At 44.1% G+C, this 13,370-nt stretch overlaps 1 protein-coding gene across 3 annotated transcripts in view; it reads left to right on the plus strand.

The window, feature by feature from the left end:
- pax7a (paired box 7a) overlaps nucleotides 1-10,277 on the plus strand; it is a 45,772-nt gene extending 35,495 nt beyond the window's left edge. For all 3 annotated transcript variants that reach the window (XM_042402840.1, XM_042402848.1, XM_042402856.1), the window contains exons 8-9: nucleotides 6,886-7,135; nucleotides 8,333-10,277. In XM_042402840.1, the coding sequence (XP_042258774.1) occupies nucleotides 6,886-7,135; nucleotides 8,333-8,448 (366 nt within the window). In that variant the 3' untranslated portion in view covers nucleotides 8,449-10,277. The remainder of the gene's footprint in view (nucleotides 1-6,885; nucleotides 7,136-8,332) is intronic.
- The last annotated feature ends 3,093 nt before the right edge of the window (nucleotides 10,278-13,370 follow it).

Here is a 13,370-nt window from a genome sequence, read left to right on the forward strand (position 1 = left end):
CAACCAAGTGAAGCCATTCTCTTTTCATTCCAAAATATTTTTGGTCGGAGCTTTGTGTATTCATAATCTATTTTTCACCTACCAACCCTCCTTCCCTCCATTTGGCTTTTTGTCATCCCATGATGCCTTGCCAATAGTGCTTTGCTCTCTCTCTCTCCCTATCTCTCTCTCTCTCTCTCTGTCTCTCTCCCCACCTTCCTCTCTTGCTCCAACTCTCTCCCCTGGAGAGGCAGCTCTTCTCCCTACGCCCAGATGAAAGGCTATGGCGGACAATAAAAATGCTATTTAAATGCAAGGGTGTTTGTGTGCGGGTGAGAGATATTTCCTGCTGAAAGTGAGCTGCTGCATCCTGATAAATAGTAAATATAAGGGAATGTGATTTACATTTATCTTGCAGAGGCAGCCAATATGAATTTCAGTAAATCCTAGAAGATGGGGATTTAAGGAGAAAATGACTGAGACTGATTCACATGCTGTGTGTCCCACGCAGTTGAAATGTCTATAAGGTGGAGAGTGGTACTGCCTTTATTAAAGTATAGGCACAGGCATCGATCCTATCTAAAATACCTATTACACACAGGCATACACTGTGTCACATGCTCATCTGTGGAGATTTCCAGCCTCGTATGCGTACAATTCAAAGGTGACTTGCACTGAAATAATATTAATTATATTAAAAATAATAATAATATCCACTTGTGATAGCAGGCTGCTGGGCAGGTGAAGTATCTGTGGGGCATATGTTGGGTCAACCCATCTCTTCGGGGTCAAGGGTCAGGGTGCAGAGGGGTTATGGGACGGCTGGGGGAGAAGAGAGAGCTGGTTTGCTGTGAACCTGCCCTGCTAGCCGGAGGTTCGGGATGTTGTCTAGCTGCATGTGGTTCCTGTTAGTTCCAGATGCCACTCTGACAGGTGCATAGCTGTGATTAATACTCTCTCTGACTTTTTCTCTCACCCACATTTTCTCACTCTGTCCCCCTCCCTCTGTCTCTGTCTGCATGTCCCTCATTGGTTTCTCGGTCCCGATTCACTTCACTTACCTTTCCCACTGGGAACTCATGCTCGCGACCCCTTTGCAAAGTTTATTCAACACTCACAGTTTTTCTAGCCTTTGTTAAAAGGCTAGAAAAATATGAGTATCTATTGCCAGCATGGTTCATTGCACGTGTCTCTTTCTCTCTCCTCCTTTCTTCCTTCTGACAATAAGATGAGACTATGGGAGTTGGTTGGGTCCTCAGCTGGTTGTCTCATGCAGCAGCTCTCCCCTCTCAGTCTCCAGCTGAGAGCTATTTCACTATTTATTTACATGTAATTATGGCTATGAGGTGCAGATATTAACACTGTCAAGAACAATTTGACCTGACATTTTTCACTAGACCTGGCCCCTGCTGTTTCTAGCAAACAACCCCCACCCCTCCCCCCCCTCCCTCTCCCCCCCCCCGCCCCCCCCTTTTCCCCTTCTCTCCCTCGATCCGCCTCGCTTTCCTCCTGGAGCTGCTCCCTCACATACACACAGGCCCTGCCTCGCTGAAACCACTCTCCTGGAATCAGAAAATCTGCCGTTTAATTTAGAAGAGGCGTCGGTGCAAGGTGCGGAGAGTCGGAGTCTGTGTGTGTGTGCGCGCTTTGAAGGGGCCTCTCTTGTTCCCAGTGGCTGAATCCATCCCATAGTTACTCAAGCATATCACTAGCAAAGAATAGAGGATTGCTCCCCACACGTTCTCCAATTGCAGTCCAATAGACGGCATATTAACCTCTGGTTAGTGCAGGGCCAAGTTTATAGCTTATACTGTGGGGTGTTTAGGAGGGAGGGGAGGGGGGGGGGGGGGGGGGCGTCCTCCAGCTTGAGCAGCTGTGCTTTCTTGAACGCGAAGGCTAGCATTAGCGAATGTGGGCTAGAGAGGATTTAACTTAATTAAAATCTGAAAAGAGAGAGTTGAGGTGTGGACAGCCCTAAAATAAATATGAATTATATTCCACTTCTGCTTGTTCTAGTTTCTTTTGTATGCATGAGCGGTTTCATAGAGGGAGAAGAGACACAGGCGCAGGATGGCTAACATGTTGTGAGGAGTGACAGCTTGTTCCAGTGCCCGCTAATCGTCCTCATCTGTGCCTGACTTGTCAATGCCCAGATTCTGTCAGTGCCAATCAGCCACTTAATTGAACACAATTAGCACCCCACCCCAACCCCCCATACGCACCACATTCTTCAAAGGCCCATTTCTCTGCCTCCAGCATCAACCCCCCCACCCTTCCTCTCATTTTACCTCTCATTCTGCTTCTGTCTCTTCATCCTATGGAGCTAGTGGAAGACACTTTTCAGTTTTTATTAATGTGCCTCGGCCAATTAACGCAGTGGCATGCAGGCCAGAGCACGTCATCTGCTGCCTGCCACCATCCCGGCTGTCTGCTGCGGCCCCACGCCACCCCTCGCGCCACTTCCACCGTGACCAAAACGCTTTAATTCAATTTATGCAATCACTGTTATTTTTAAATAGTCATTTTGTCTGCTCAGATGAGGGGCCTTACTGCCCGCTGGGCTGGCCCTCTCATGTGAGGGATGGGGGAAGGGTGGGACGTTGTGGGAGCAGGAGTCGACTGACTTGGGGGGGGAGTCCCTGATATTTTCATTTGTTATTTACTTCCTTCACTTTTGTTTTGTGTCAGGTTATTATGTGCTCGATTCAGATTTTATTTTAAGCATTTAACGCAATGAGAATGAAGGCTTTATTTAACAAAGTAATTGAAGGAAATATCTTTAAACATTTCTTTCTATATATACATTTTTTAATGGTCTTTATTTAATTTTTTGGCTTTTCTCAAAGTCAGACAGTTTCCAGACACTGGATCTGTGTGACTCCCGGGTCACAGAATTAAACACTATCCTCTTCTTGTAATCACACCCTCAGGACTGGCCTTCAAATATTGATCTGAAATTCAGTGTCATCACTGTGGATCTTTAATCATTCTCTGCTGAAGCGGGTATCAGCCAGGCAGATCTGCTAAGGTGCAAGATGCTATTCTGCACCACTCAGATAACTTACAGACATTTGGAGTGCTCATTTTTCCCCGTCTGCCCCGGTGACCTCTGCCTAACTTAAAGGTACATCTTGGGGGCATTTGATTTGGGCAGAACGGGGAGCTATCGGTGACAGAGGAACTAATCCAGTCTTGCGCAGATTAAGAGTATTTGTGGAGTGGGGTGTGTTGGCGCTGGCGCCGGGAATGGAACAGAAGGGGCTCCTATCAGCTCTCCAGGCAGGCTAGCCCTCAGGCCAGCACAGTCCTACAGGAGTCTTTGTACTTCCCAAAGCCTCCACTTTCCTCTCACTCACTCTATATCACTTTCTCTTCTCTCTTCTGCCCCCCTCGTCCTCTTTCTATAGGCTATCGTATTTTCACTGCCCCATTTCCTTTCTTTACACTTGTGAATTTGTGTTGTTTTAATCTGTCGCAAGAGTTCATGTGCCCACTTATTATCGTCAGGTGTTTCAATAGAAGACAAACAGTTGCAATATGATTTTTTAGTCACAGATTAGAGGCAAATTCGATCCATACTGCTAACTATAGAAACATATACATGCTGCACATTTCAATATCGTACATGATATTTGAATCAAATAGTTTCTCATCAAAAGAAGGACAATACCACTGACAAATTTCAATTTAAAAAATGTTGATGGTGAGCAGTGCATCTGTATTTTATTTCTTGATTGACTTTTTGTTTTCTCTCTTTTTTTTTTATTTTTTCTTGTTCTTCAGCTCTGTCTCTGTCACGTTTTTTTTTTACTCTGGAGAGAAATCCAACAAAGAACAACTCGTCAAACATTCACGCAGACAAAAAAAAAATGTAATTTGGCTGTTGAAGAAATTAGGGAGGTATGAAAGGGGCTCTTTTTGTGTCTCAAGTGCGCTATTTATTTATCTGAAAGGATGCACATTGTATCAATTTACAATTCCCCATTCACTTCGCCACAGGCTGGAGGGCTCAGAAGTTGAGAGAATTAATTACTTTTTTATTATTATTTATAAAGTAATCTATCTGTAGAGAGGGAGCGGAAAAAGGAGAGGGAGAGGGTGAGGGTGGGTGGGTGGGGGGGAGTGAGAGAGGCAGGGAACGCCCTGGAGCATTGTCCTTTAAACTAGGTCCTGGCTCACATTATCTCCCAAACCAGCACTCACACAACGTCAAACAACAAACGAACTCTGGGCTGCTAAGGACGCTGTATGCAAGGAAAGGGAGGGAGGTGGGGGGAGAGCGAGGAGAGGGAGGGAGGGAGGGAGGGAGGGATGGAGAGAAGCAGGGAGGAAGTCTTCTCTGTGAGGGTGTAAAGAGTATGTTAGGAAAAATAATGTGGTTGTTAAGATTTTTTCTCATCTCTTAAATTTTACTCCGCAATTCAAACTCCACAAGTCTGACGTACATCATTTCAAATTTGAGTATCCTCCTGGTGCACCGGACCTCTTTAAGTGAAACCCCATGAAACACTGCATCAACAAATATCCATGTCAATTTGAAACCACATCCTCTAAACGTTTATCAAGCTCTGTGTGTTTTATACATACAAAAATCTGAAAAGCTTTTTTATTGCTCTCTCAGAGAAAATCCGCTGGCTAGGAGTTTCAATCGATGCTGCACTTTATGCCGGAATTAGCTATAAAGTTTTGATTTAGTAACAGAAATATTTGAAGATATCCAGCTACAACTGGTTTTTACAAGCTTATGTAACCGAGTGTCATTTAACACCTGAATGTGGGTTGAAAGAACTTTATGGGGACATCAAAGTAAAAAAGCCCCGCAATGGAAAACGGCCTATATGGATAACATAAAATACTGTAGATGTGGGTGGAAGAACACGCAAGGAGTTGTGCTGAGAGGCTGAAGTGACTCAAGCTCTGTCCGGTCTGGCAACCAGAGCTGTACCCTCATCAGATTAGGAGGATAGTTTGGTGAAGCAGAAAACAAAATATTACTGATTCAAAGCTAATGAGAACCTGACAGAGGAGTTTACCTTTCCCCCTCTAGCAAAGATTAAATCATTAAGACAGAATCCTCTTGTGGGATGGACAACTGAAGGATAGCTACATCCTCACAGATGACAACACTTGTCAGACTCTGAAGTGGCCGACCCATCATAATTTGCTAAAATAGCACAGCTGCAACAATGTCAATGATAAGAAGTCATTTTCTTTTGAAGAACTTTTATAAGCATGAATAATAATCGGGCAAATTGTTGGCTATTCTATTTCATAAGGAAGCGATGTAATCAAGCTTCAATTAAGCAATGACTAAAATGGACTCATGCCCTCCAGCTGTCTCTCTCAGGACACTTAACAAGCTCCCCCTTTCACGTTCAGCCATCGCAAACCATCAGGACGTTCCTCTCTCATCCTCCTCATAGTGTGCAGCCCAGCTCCATATGGGAGGGAGCATCACATGTGTCCAGTATGAAGAGGGCCATGAATCTCCCTCTTATGGATAGATGTCACATGCTTTGTGTGCAGATGTGGAGGGGACGGTGGGGGTTTCCATACTGATAGAATTAACATGTGGAAATGACTAACCAGCCTTTATGTTTCTGATGTGCTTCGAGTGCTTCATATTTCCTGGGAGGCCTTTTCTAAAGATATGATTAATTAGCAGAATATAGTTAATTTTCCCTCTGTGGGATAGTTCGGGCTGAGTATCCTTAGTGCATCATTTGTGGGCTGTTTGGCTTGCCCCTGCTTTGCCTCTATGGTTGCAGCGTATGTATGTGTGTGTGTGTGTGTGTGTGTGTGTGTGTGTGTGTGTGTGTGTGTGTGTGTGTGTGTGTGTGTGTGTGTGTGTGTGTGCGCGTGCATGAGTGTGTCCGTTCAAGTGTGCATGCATGCAAACATACTGTATGTCTGCGTGTGTATCACCCCTGGGTAACCACCTCCATGATGGGCTAATTGGTTTAGCAGCCAAGGGGCCAAAGGCCAGTGCAGCATAGCGAAACTCAACATGAACCTGATGTTGAAAGGAAGGCTTCCCTGCTATAGGAGGGAAGCATGTGTGGGACAATTCCCTTTTTACCACCCCCTCCCACACACACACACACGCACACACACACTCCACTTTCCTTTTTCACTTAAAGAAACTCACAGCATAAGAAAACAAAATTCTTCACAGTGTTCTGGGCCGCTGTGCTTCAGACTGGAGTAGCACTAGAGGTAATCTCTTCAATTTTAACATATTTTGAGACCTTCTTCTGACGAATGTCACATGCTATTACATTAATCTAGAATATTGAATTGAAAGCTTTTATGCACTATGAATAATATACACACTGTAATATTCAGGCGAGCCCCAACCTGCAGTATCAGCGGGCCCCTCAGTAAGGTTTGTGGAGCCTACTTTGTGTGGGGATCTGAGGGGATCATTTACCAGTTCCAACTCCATTACTATTCATGAGATGGGTAGGCTAGGGGCGAGGGATTAGGGACTCCCTTGGTGCTTGTTGTGCTGTAGGCTCGGGCTCAGGCCTCAGGCTCCAGGACAGGGGCTGTCTGGCACGGATGGTGGGTCTATTATCACCCTGGGACCCTTCTGTCCCACAGCAGAACACTTACTGGCAGTGCCAGTTAATGGAAACAGTCTCTCTTGTTCTCTTTCTCCTTTTTTTAACCTCATCACCCTCCTTGTATCCTTCCCCCTGCTCTTTAAAAAAAAAAAAAAAATGGGGAAGTTTTTCCCTTTCCCTATTTCAAAGTTGAAATGGTATATTTCTATTGGTATCTTTACCGTGAAGTGCTAGGATGGCGCTATATTTGCAGGGAAAAAGTACTTTCCCTCAACTCTGTCAATGCTTTGATCCTCAATTTTCCAAATTTCTAACATCCTCCATTCCCCCTTCCCCCCAGGTGATGAGTATCCTGAGTAACCCCAGCGCCGTACCCTCCCAGCCCCAGCACGACTTTTCCATTTCCCCCCTGCACAGCAGCCTGGAGAGCTCCAACCCCATCTCAGCCAGCTGCAGCCAGCGCTCTGACACCATCAAGAGTGTGGACAGCCTGGCTTCCTCCCAGTCGTACTGCCCCCCCACCTACAGCGCCACCAGCTACAGCGTGGACCCTGTCACTGCAGGCTACCAGTACAGCCAGTACGGCCAGAGTGAGTACCCTCCATTTATGTTTATATGTTTATGCTTTTTTTTCTTTTTGTGTGTAGAAACAAGAGCAAGTCATTTGTTTATATCCTCCACTTAAGTTGGCTAAATTTAAAAAGCCTATGAAGTGATGCCCAACTCCCAGGCAAGAGAGCCTCCTGACCTTTGCACCCTGGTTGGTGAAGGCAGACACGTGCTCTTGATAAAGACCCCCCTCACCCCACCAACACCACCACCACCACCACCATCCTCCTAGAGAGCTGCCTTAGTCACACCCCACTCCACTTGGATGGGAAAGAGGAGAGGGCCACTTCAAAGAACAGCACACCCTCAGGGGCCACAGTGTCCTCTTGCCCACCTCTCTTTCTCTCCCTCTTTCTCTCGTCTCCATCACACACACATACACACACCCTCAGGGCAGGAAAGAGTTTGCTTTATTAGATTAGCATAATTGACTGATGCTGTCACAGCCATTCATGAGAGGTAAAATGAAGCACACTTCCCCAACAAGCCAGTCAGCGCCAGCTAGCCGACATTTGTTTGTATTTATTTGCAGGTTCTCGTGGTTCTCGTGATGTATTGTGCATCTGCAGGTTTTCCTTTTTTTTTTTTTTTAGATGTGTTTGTGTTGTGGTGTGTGAACGCGTGTGAGCGTGTGCTGGTGAGAGTGTGCGTGCCAATCACATTTTGTGTGCGCTCACCAGTGTTTTGTCAGCAACTAGAAACTGATGGCAGTGCGGATGTGAGCTGATGTGAGGTTAATTAAGATGGTGATTGAGCACAGTAGATGGGTAATGAATGGAGGAGAGAGGAGAGAGCTGCTGTCTGAGGATGAAAATGATCGGCCATGTGGAGTATGGAGGGCATGAAATCAGAGATGCCAAGTGTAATGAAGACTGGCACACAGAACACACACGGGGACCCGTCTGAGTGACAGCATGGAGACTTTACCAGGATGCACATGCTCCGTGCCAGCAGCATGCCAACCTCAGACAAGGGACAGGGGAGGGGTTTTTATCTTTCACTCTTTCGTTGTGAATTGTTTTTCATTTGACTCACTCGCTTCTGCCACAACTTATTTCAGCCTTAATCAGAGGAATGAAATGAGAGTGAATAGGACATATGTCTCAGGAATCTACCACCTGTCTGTGTTTAGACTAATGTGTTTTTTGTTTTTTTTCTGTCTATTTGTTCCTGTGTAGCTGCTGTAGACTACCTGGCTAAGAACGTGAGCTTGTCCACCCAGAGGAGGATGAAACTTGGAGACCACTCGGCCGTGCTAGGACTGCTGCAGGTGGAGACGGGACAGGCCTACTGAAACCCTCGGGACACACCCTGCACCTCTCCTCACCCTCTGCCACCCTCCTCCATGCTCCATCAAGTCTGGACTCCAACTCCAGCACGCCTCTCTGCTGCTCGCTCTGCAGCCCGGCCATGACATCAGCACTCTCTGTGCACCGGAGAAAATGACGCTTGTAGGTGTGACAAGGCTCTTCGGGGAATGGAACTAAACTTTTCACGCCTTTGTCAACCACCAGGCGGCTATGTACCCTCTCTTCTCAATCTTTGGGCGTCTCTGCCTGCTCCTTGTCCTCCTACCCCTGCCCCAAACACAGTTTTGTTTTCAGAGGGCCAGACAGGACCCCAGACGACCCGAGGATGGTCGGCCGCCTTGGCCCGGGTTCCTCTTTGTCATGGCTGCAGTCCAGCACACATTTAGAGCCATCAACAACATGTACTTTGACCTTGCTGTTCATAGTAGTTAACAAAGCCAATATCATTTGAGCGACTCTTATTCTTGTTCCTTTTTGATATTGTTAAGATTATTGTTGCTGTTATATGATTATGGTTAATGTGATTTATGTTGTTCTTTGATTCCATTTGTATCTCTTTTTTCTCTGTTAGATGTTGGCGTATAAAACACAGTGGATGACTGACATGATTTGGGAGTGAGTGTCTGTTGCGTATGCATGTTTGCGTGTTGGCACAGTCACACACAGAGAGAGAGGATGATTGTTTTCCAAGCTGCTGTCCCTCTGCCTGTTCTCTGAGCTCTAAATGTTCGTGAGCGGTTTGACCTTCCCACTTTCATATTCATCTTGACATTCCTAAAGAACTTGGCCACTCTGTGGGAAGTCTGGCTGGAGGGATTCTGCAGGGAATTAAAGCAGCGTTTTGGCGGCCAATAGCTTTCCCCTTCTAACCTCCATCCCATCCTTAGCCGCGGTCCATGGGGAGGGGGTATTGTTTGTAAAAACAGGATTGGAGAAATTAATGTATTTTGTTTAGAAATATGGACCTTGCCAAGGAGGGCTAACTCAATTCCCCCCCCCCTTCAACCCCTCCCAAATCCCATCTGCCAGGAAATCCTGTGTGATTTAAACAGTGTAAAGCAGATTAAATCACACAAATATAATGTCAAAGCTAATTCACAGTGACCCTTCCCCTCACTAGCCAGTATTTTCTGTTTTTATAGAGTCATTAGCACATTTTGTAAATGCACCTTCAGTTGGTTTCCACTTTCAGACTAAATAAGCATTCCTTCGAAACATTCCAAAGGCTCCATCTACAAATTTATAAGCATTCCAACGCTTTCTGTTACGAGATTAAAAAGTACACAAGCTGTGCCATTCACATGCACTCTGGAAAATCATATAATCCAGTCAGTTGTGAAAGGGCACAGGTAACACCACTGATTTGAGTGGCCCCCACCCCCTCTCTCTGGTTCTGACTGGAGCCCCCTCTAATCCTCCGCTTTGACGTACTCACTGAAATGTACAAAAAAGAAGAAAAAAAATTAAAGAATAGTGGATCTGAGACATTTGTGTAGCACTCATAGTTGACTTCTGACACAATGCAGGACCAGCGATTCCCTTGAGATGTGTTTGATTTTTTTTTTTTTTTTTTTCACTGGCATCGGTGTGATGATGTACACAAAATTGTTAACTTTAATCTTAAAACAGGATCTGGTCCTCAGTCGCCTTTAAAAACTGAAACCTGTACAGTAGCCGGAGCAGATTGTGTATTGTTTGTTTATAAAGAGTATGTTTTATACTAAAACAAAACTATGTTGAGTGGTAGGTAAGCAAGGGATCTGTGGAAGTAAATGTTTGATTTGAGTTTCCTTAACTGGCTTGTTTTTTTGTTGGTTTTGTTTAAAATTGTATTTAATTGGTTTACTTGTTTTGACCAAAAGTTTTGTTTCCGTTTTGGGCCCAGGTACAAATGGAAAATTTGTATAAATTAGAAAAAAAATGTTGATTCCATTGAAATTGTTCAAATAATGAAAATTGTATAAAAGAGGATCAAACTGAGCTCAATGGAAAATGAAAGCTGACACAGATAGACTCCCTGGACTACAGGACCGCTGTATATTTGGAAGGTGGCTGGATTGAAACATCTTCATGCGTCAGAGCATTTTGAGGGTGTTTTTGACCACCTGATCTTACAGACTGATTATTAGTGCAGACCAGACATGACTGGACCGTGGACCTGGACTTTTAGGTGTCAACGGTTCAGCGTGACAACGACGCCGGTGAAAACAGCCTCTCCGCTCTGGGAAAACTGAATCGAGTCACGTTTGATTTGTGGACCAATAAGACTTCAGGAGGAAAAGTCTTGCTCAAAGTAAATGCTGACTCCGCACTGAATCGCAGCAGTTAAAACTGCTCCGCTTAGAAGCCTCACTCGTGTATATTTTAAAAAGGAAGAATTTTAGAATCGTCTTTAGTGTATCAAACCCATTTCTAACACTTGCGTCAATAAACATTTGGATATTTAAAGCATACAACTCCTTATCCCCCCCTCCCGTCTGTTTGACCCTTAATCTATTTAGTTGCTTTCTGACATCTGTGCTTTGCTTTACTCCTTCTTCTGTTCCGCATGTGTGTATATTATCATGGTATAATTTATTCTGCTGTATGAAGTATTAGAGTAGTGGGAAACTTGTATTGGTATTTACTACCTTCAGCCTGTTGGTGTGTTTACTGTAACACTGGCGTAACTGTTATCAATTAAAGATACAAAACTGATTCAGCCATTTGTCTCTTTTTTTTGTTGTTTGGATTGTTTTGCAAGTTTTTTAAATATAATCAGATGTGAATTTATTGATCTTTTAATTTATTCATGAAGCAAGAATGCCAGAATTTCTCTGGTTCCATCTTCTAAAATGTGAGAATTTTTTCACTATTGTCTATCATTATGAATTGAAAACATTTGTGTTTTGGACTATTAGTTGGACAAAACAAGTAATTTAAAGACATCACCTTGAGTTCTGGGATTTTTTTTTTACATTTAATAGACTAAAAATGTATCGCTTAATCAAAAAAAAAATCTGCAGATTAATAAATCATGAAAATAAATGTTGCTTGCAGCCACATGTGTGCACAGATTGTATGTATGTATAAATAAGCATATGCACATAGCCTGTGTATGTGTGTGTGTGTGTGTGTGTGTGTGTGTGTCCTCCATGTGTGGAGTCAGCAGGCCACCACTGACTGTTCCAGTGCTGGTGATGTGATTAGGGAGTGATGAGAGCTCAGACGTCCCACACTCAGAGAGATAGATTCAGAGTGTGTCTGGTTGCAGCTGTAGGAAGTCATTCATTCTGCCCGCTGACCAGCAGCACTCTCTGCTCCGCCGTTGGCCGGGGAATGTTGTCTGCAAATCTCTGCGGTATGGTGTGAATGCAGGGGGACTAACCGGTGTGCCGTGGAAGCATCCGCTATGCTTTATGTTACACGTCAAAACAGTTGAGTTCATTCAGTTTTTACCGTCAGTACTGCCTGAGGTATGTCAAACACGCCTCAGGTATGTTCTTGTGGTACTGACTGATTTTTAACTCATTTCAAACATGTTGGATATGTCTGGAGCCTTTGTAGCTATAAATTGTCTACACATAATCTCGTGTAAATTAGTAAAGATAGCAAATCATGCCAAGTAGCTGTGTGAGAGACATATTTACATTTTATATACCACAAAATAATAACCAATACTTAACTGTTCATTTGCAATTAAATGAAACTAATTGAAGGCATCACTAATCACAAGTATTAACATCATTAACATCAAATTTTATTAGGAGATAAATTTGATGCTAAATAAAGTAAGTACTGATCTGAATAAACTTCTATTTAGACTGTGTTATCATGAGGTAGCTATCATTCATATTTCATACTTTGTTAAATATTGAGATCTGAACAGCTCAGCGAGTATAAATAGATGCAAAAATATTTAGTATTCCCTTTAGATTTACAGATTCAAATCAGCTACAAACTGCAGTGTTATCACCACGTTATATCATCAAGGCTCAGTTAGATTTGATGCAAATGCAAATTCTCTTCAGTGTCTAATTACAAAACACACTTTTTTTTCCTTTTTTTTTTTAAACAGAGGCCTTCTTGGGTTCTGGAAAAGCATGTCAATGAGGCAGAAATATGGTCAATTACTAAATTAATTCCAAATCAAAATTTTTTTTAAATGATTTTTCCTGCATTTTTTTGCTGGTGGGCAGTGAGGATGCAGACAGGAAACAAGGAGAGAGGGAGAGATGGGTATGACATGCAACAAAGGTCGCTGGCTGGAATCGAACCAAAGATGTTGCGGTTATGTGGCATGCGCAGTAAACATTTCGGCTGCCAGGACGCTACCCCAAAGCAAATTTTCAATATAAGTTCATTCAATATGAGGATTTTTGTGGATCCTCTTGACATATTTAATAAACACTGTTAGGTGGCTCTTTGCCTGCTTGTGTCAACCCTCATATATTCCTCTAAAAGTTTGTGTTCTGGTTGTCCAGATTAGACCTTGGCATGTGCTATGGTTGTCCCCTTTGCTCCAGCTTGTCTCCTGAGGTGCCGGCCCGGGAGTTTTGTCTCTCTCTGGTCTGCTGTCACTCAGACTGGACGAGGTGGCAGCTCAGGCAGTGGTGTGTGGGAGAGCTTTGTGACACTTCCCTCATCTCCTCCTTTGATCCCCTAATTGATTGACTACAGGAGCAGAGGATAAACAGAGCCCACAAGAGCCGATTCCACTCGCCTCTCTGGAGTGGTTTAGATAAAGTGCAGAGGCCCGAGCTCTTCGTTCCTCCTCTCCCCTCTCTATATGGACATACGACCATTGAAGGTGGCTCTGTGCCACGGTAGCTTAGCTTTGGGCTGTGTCCTCAGGCCCGGGGCTTGCGTACTGCCCCTGTGCATAAATGGCTGGCGGTAATGGGTTTGTTTAGATCACAGGGATGGA

This window comes from Thunnus maccoyii, chromosome 3 (genome assembly GCF_910596095.1).
Source record: "Thunnus maccoyii chromosome 3, fThuMac1.1, whole genome shotgun sequence".
Classification (NCBI taxonomy): domain Eukaryota; kingdom Metazoa; phylum Chordata; class Actinopteri; order Scombriformes; family Scombridae; genus Thunnus; species Thunnus maccoyii.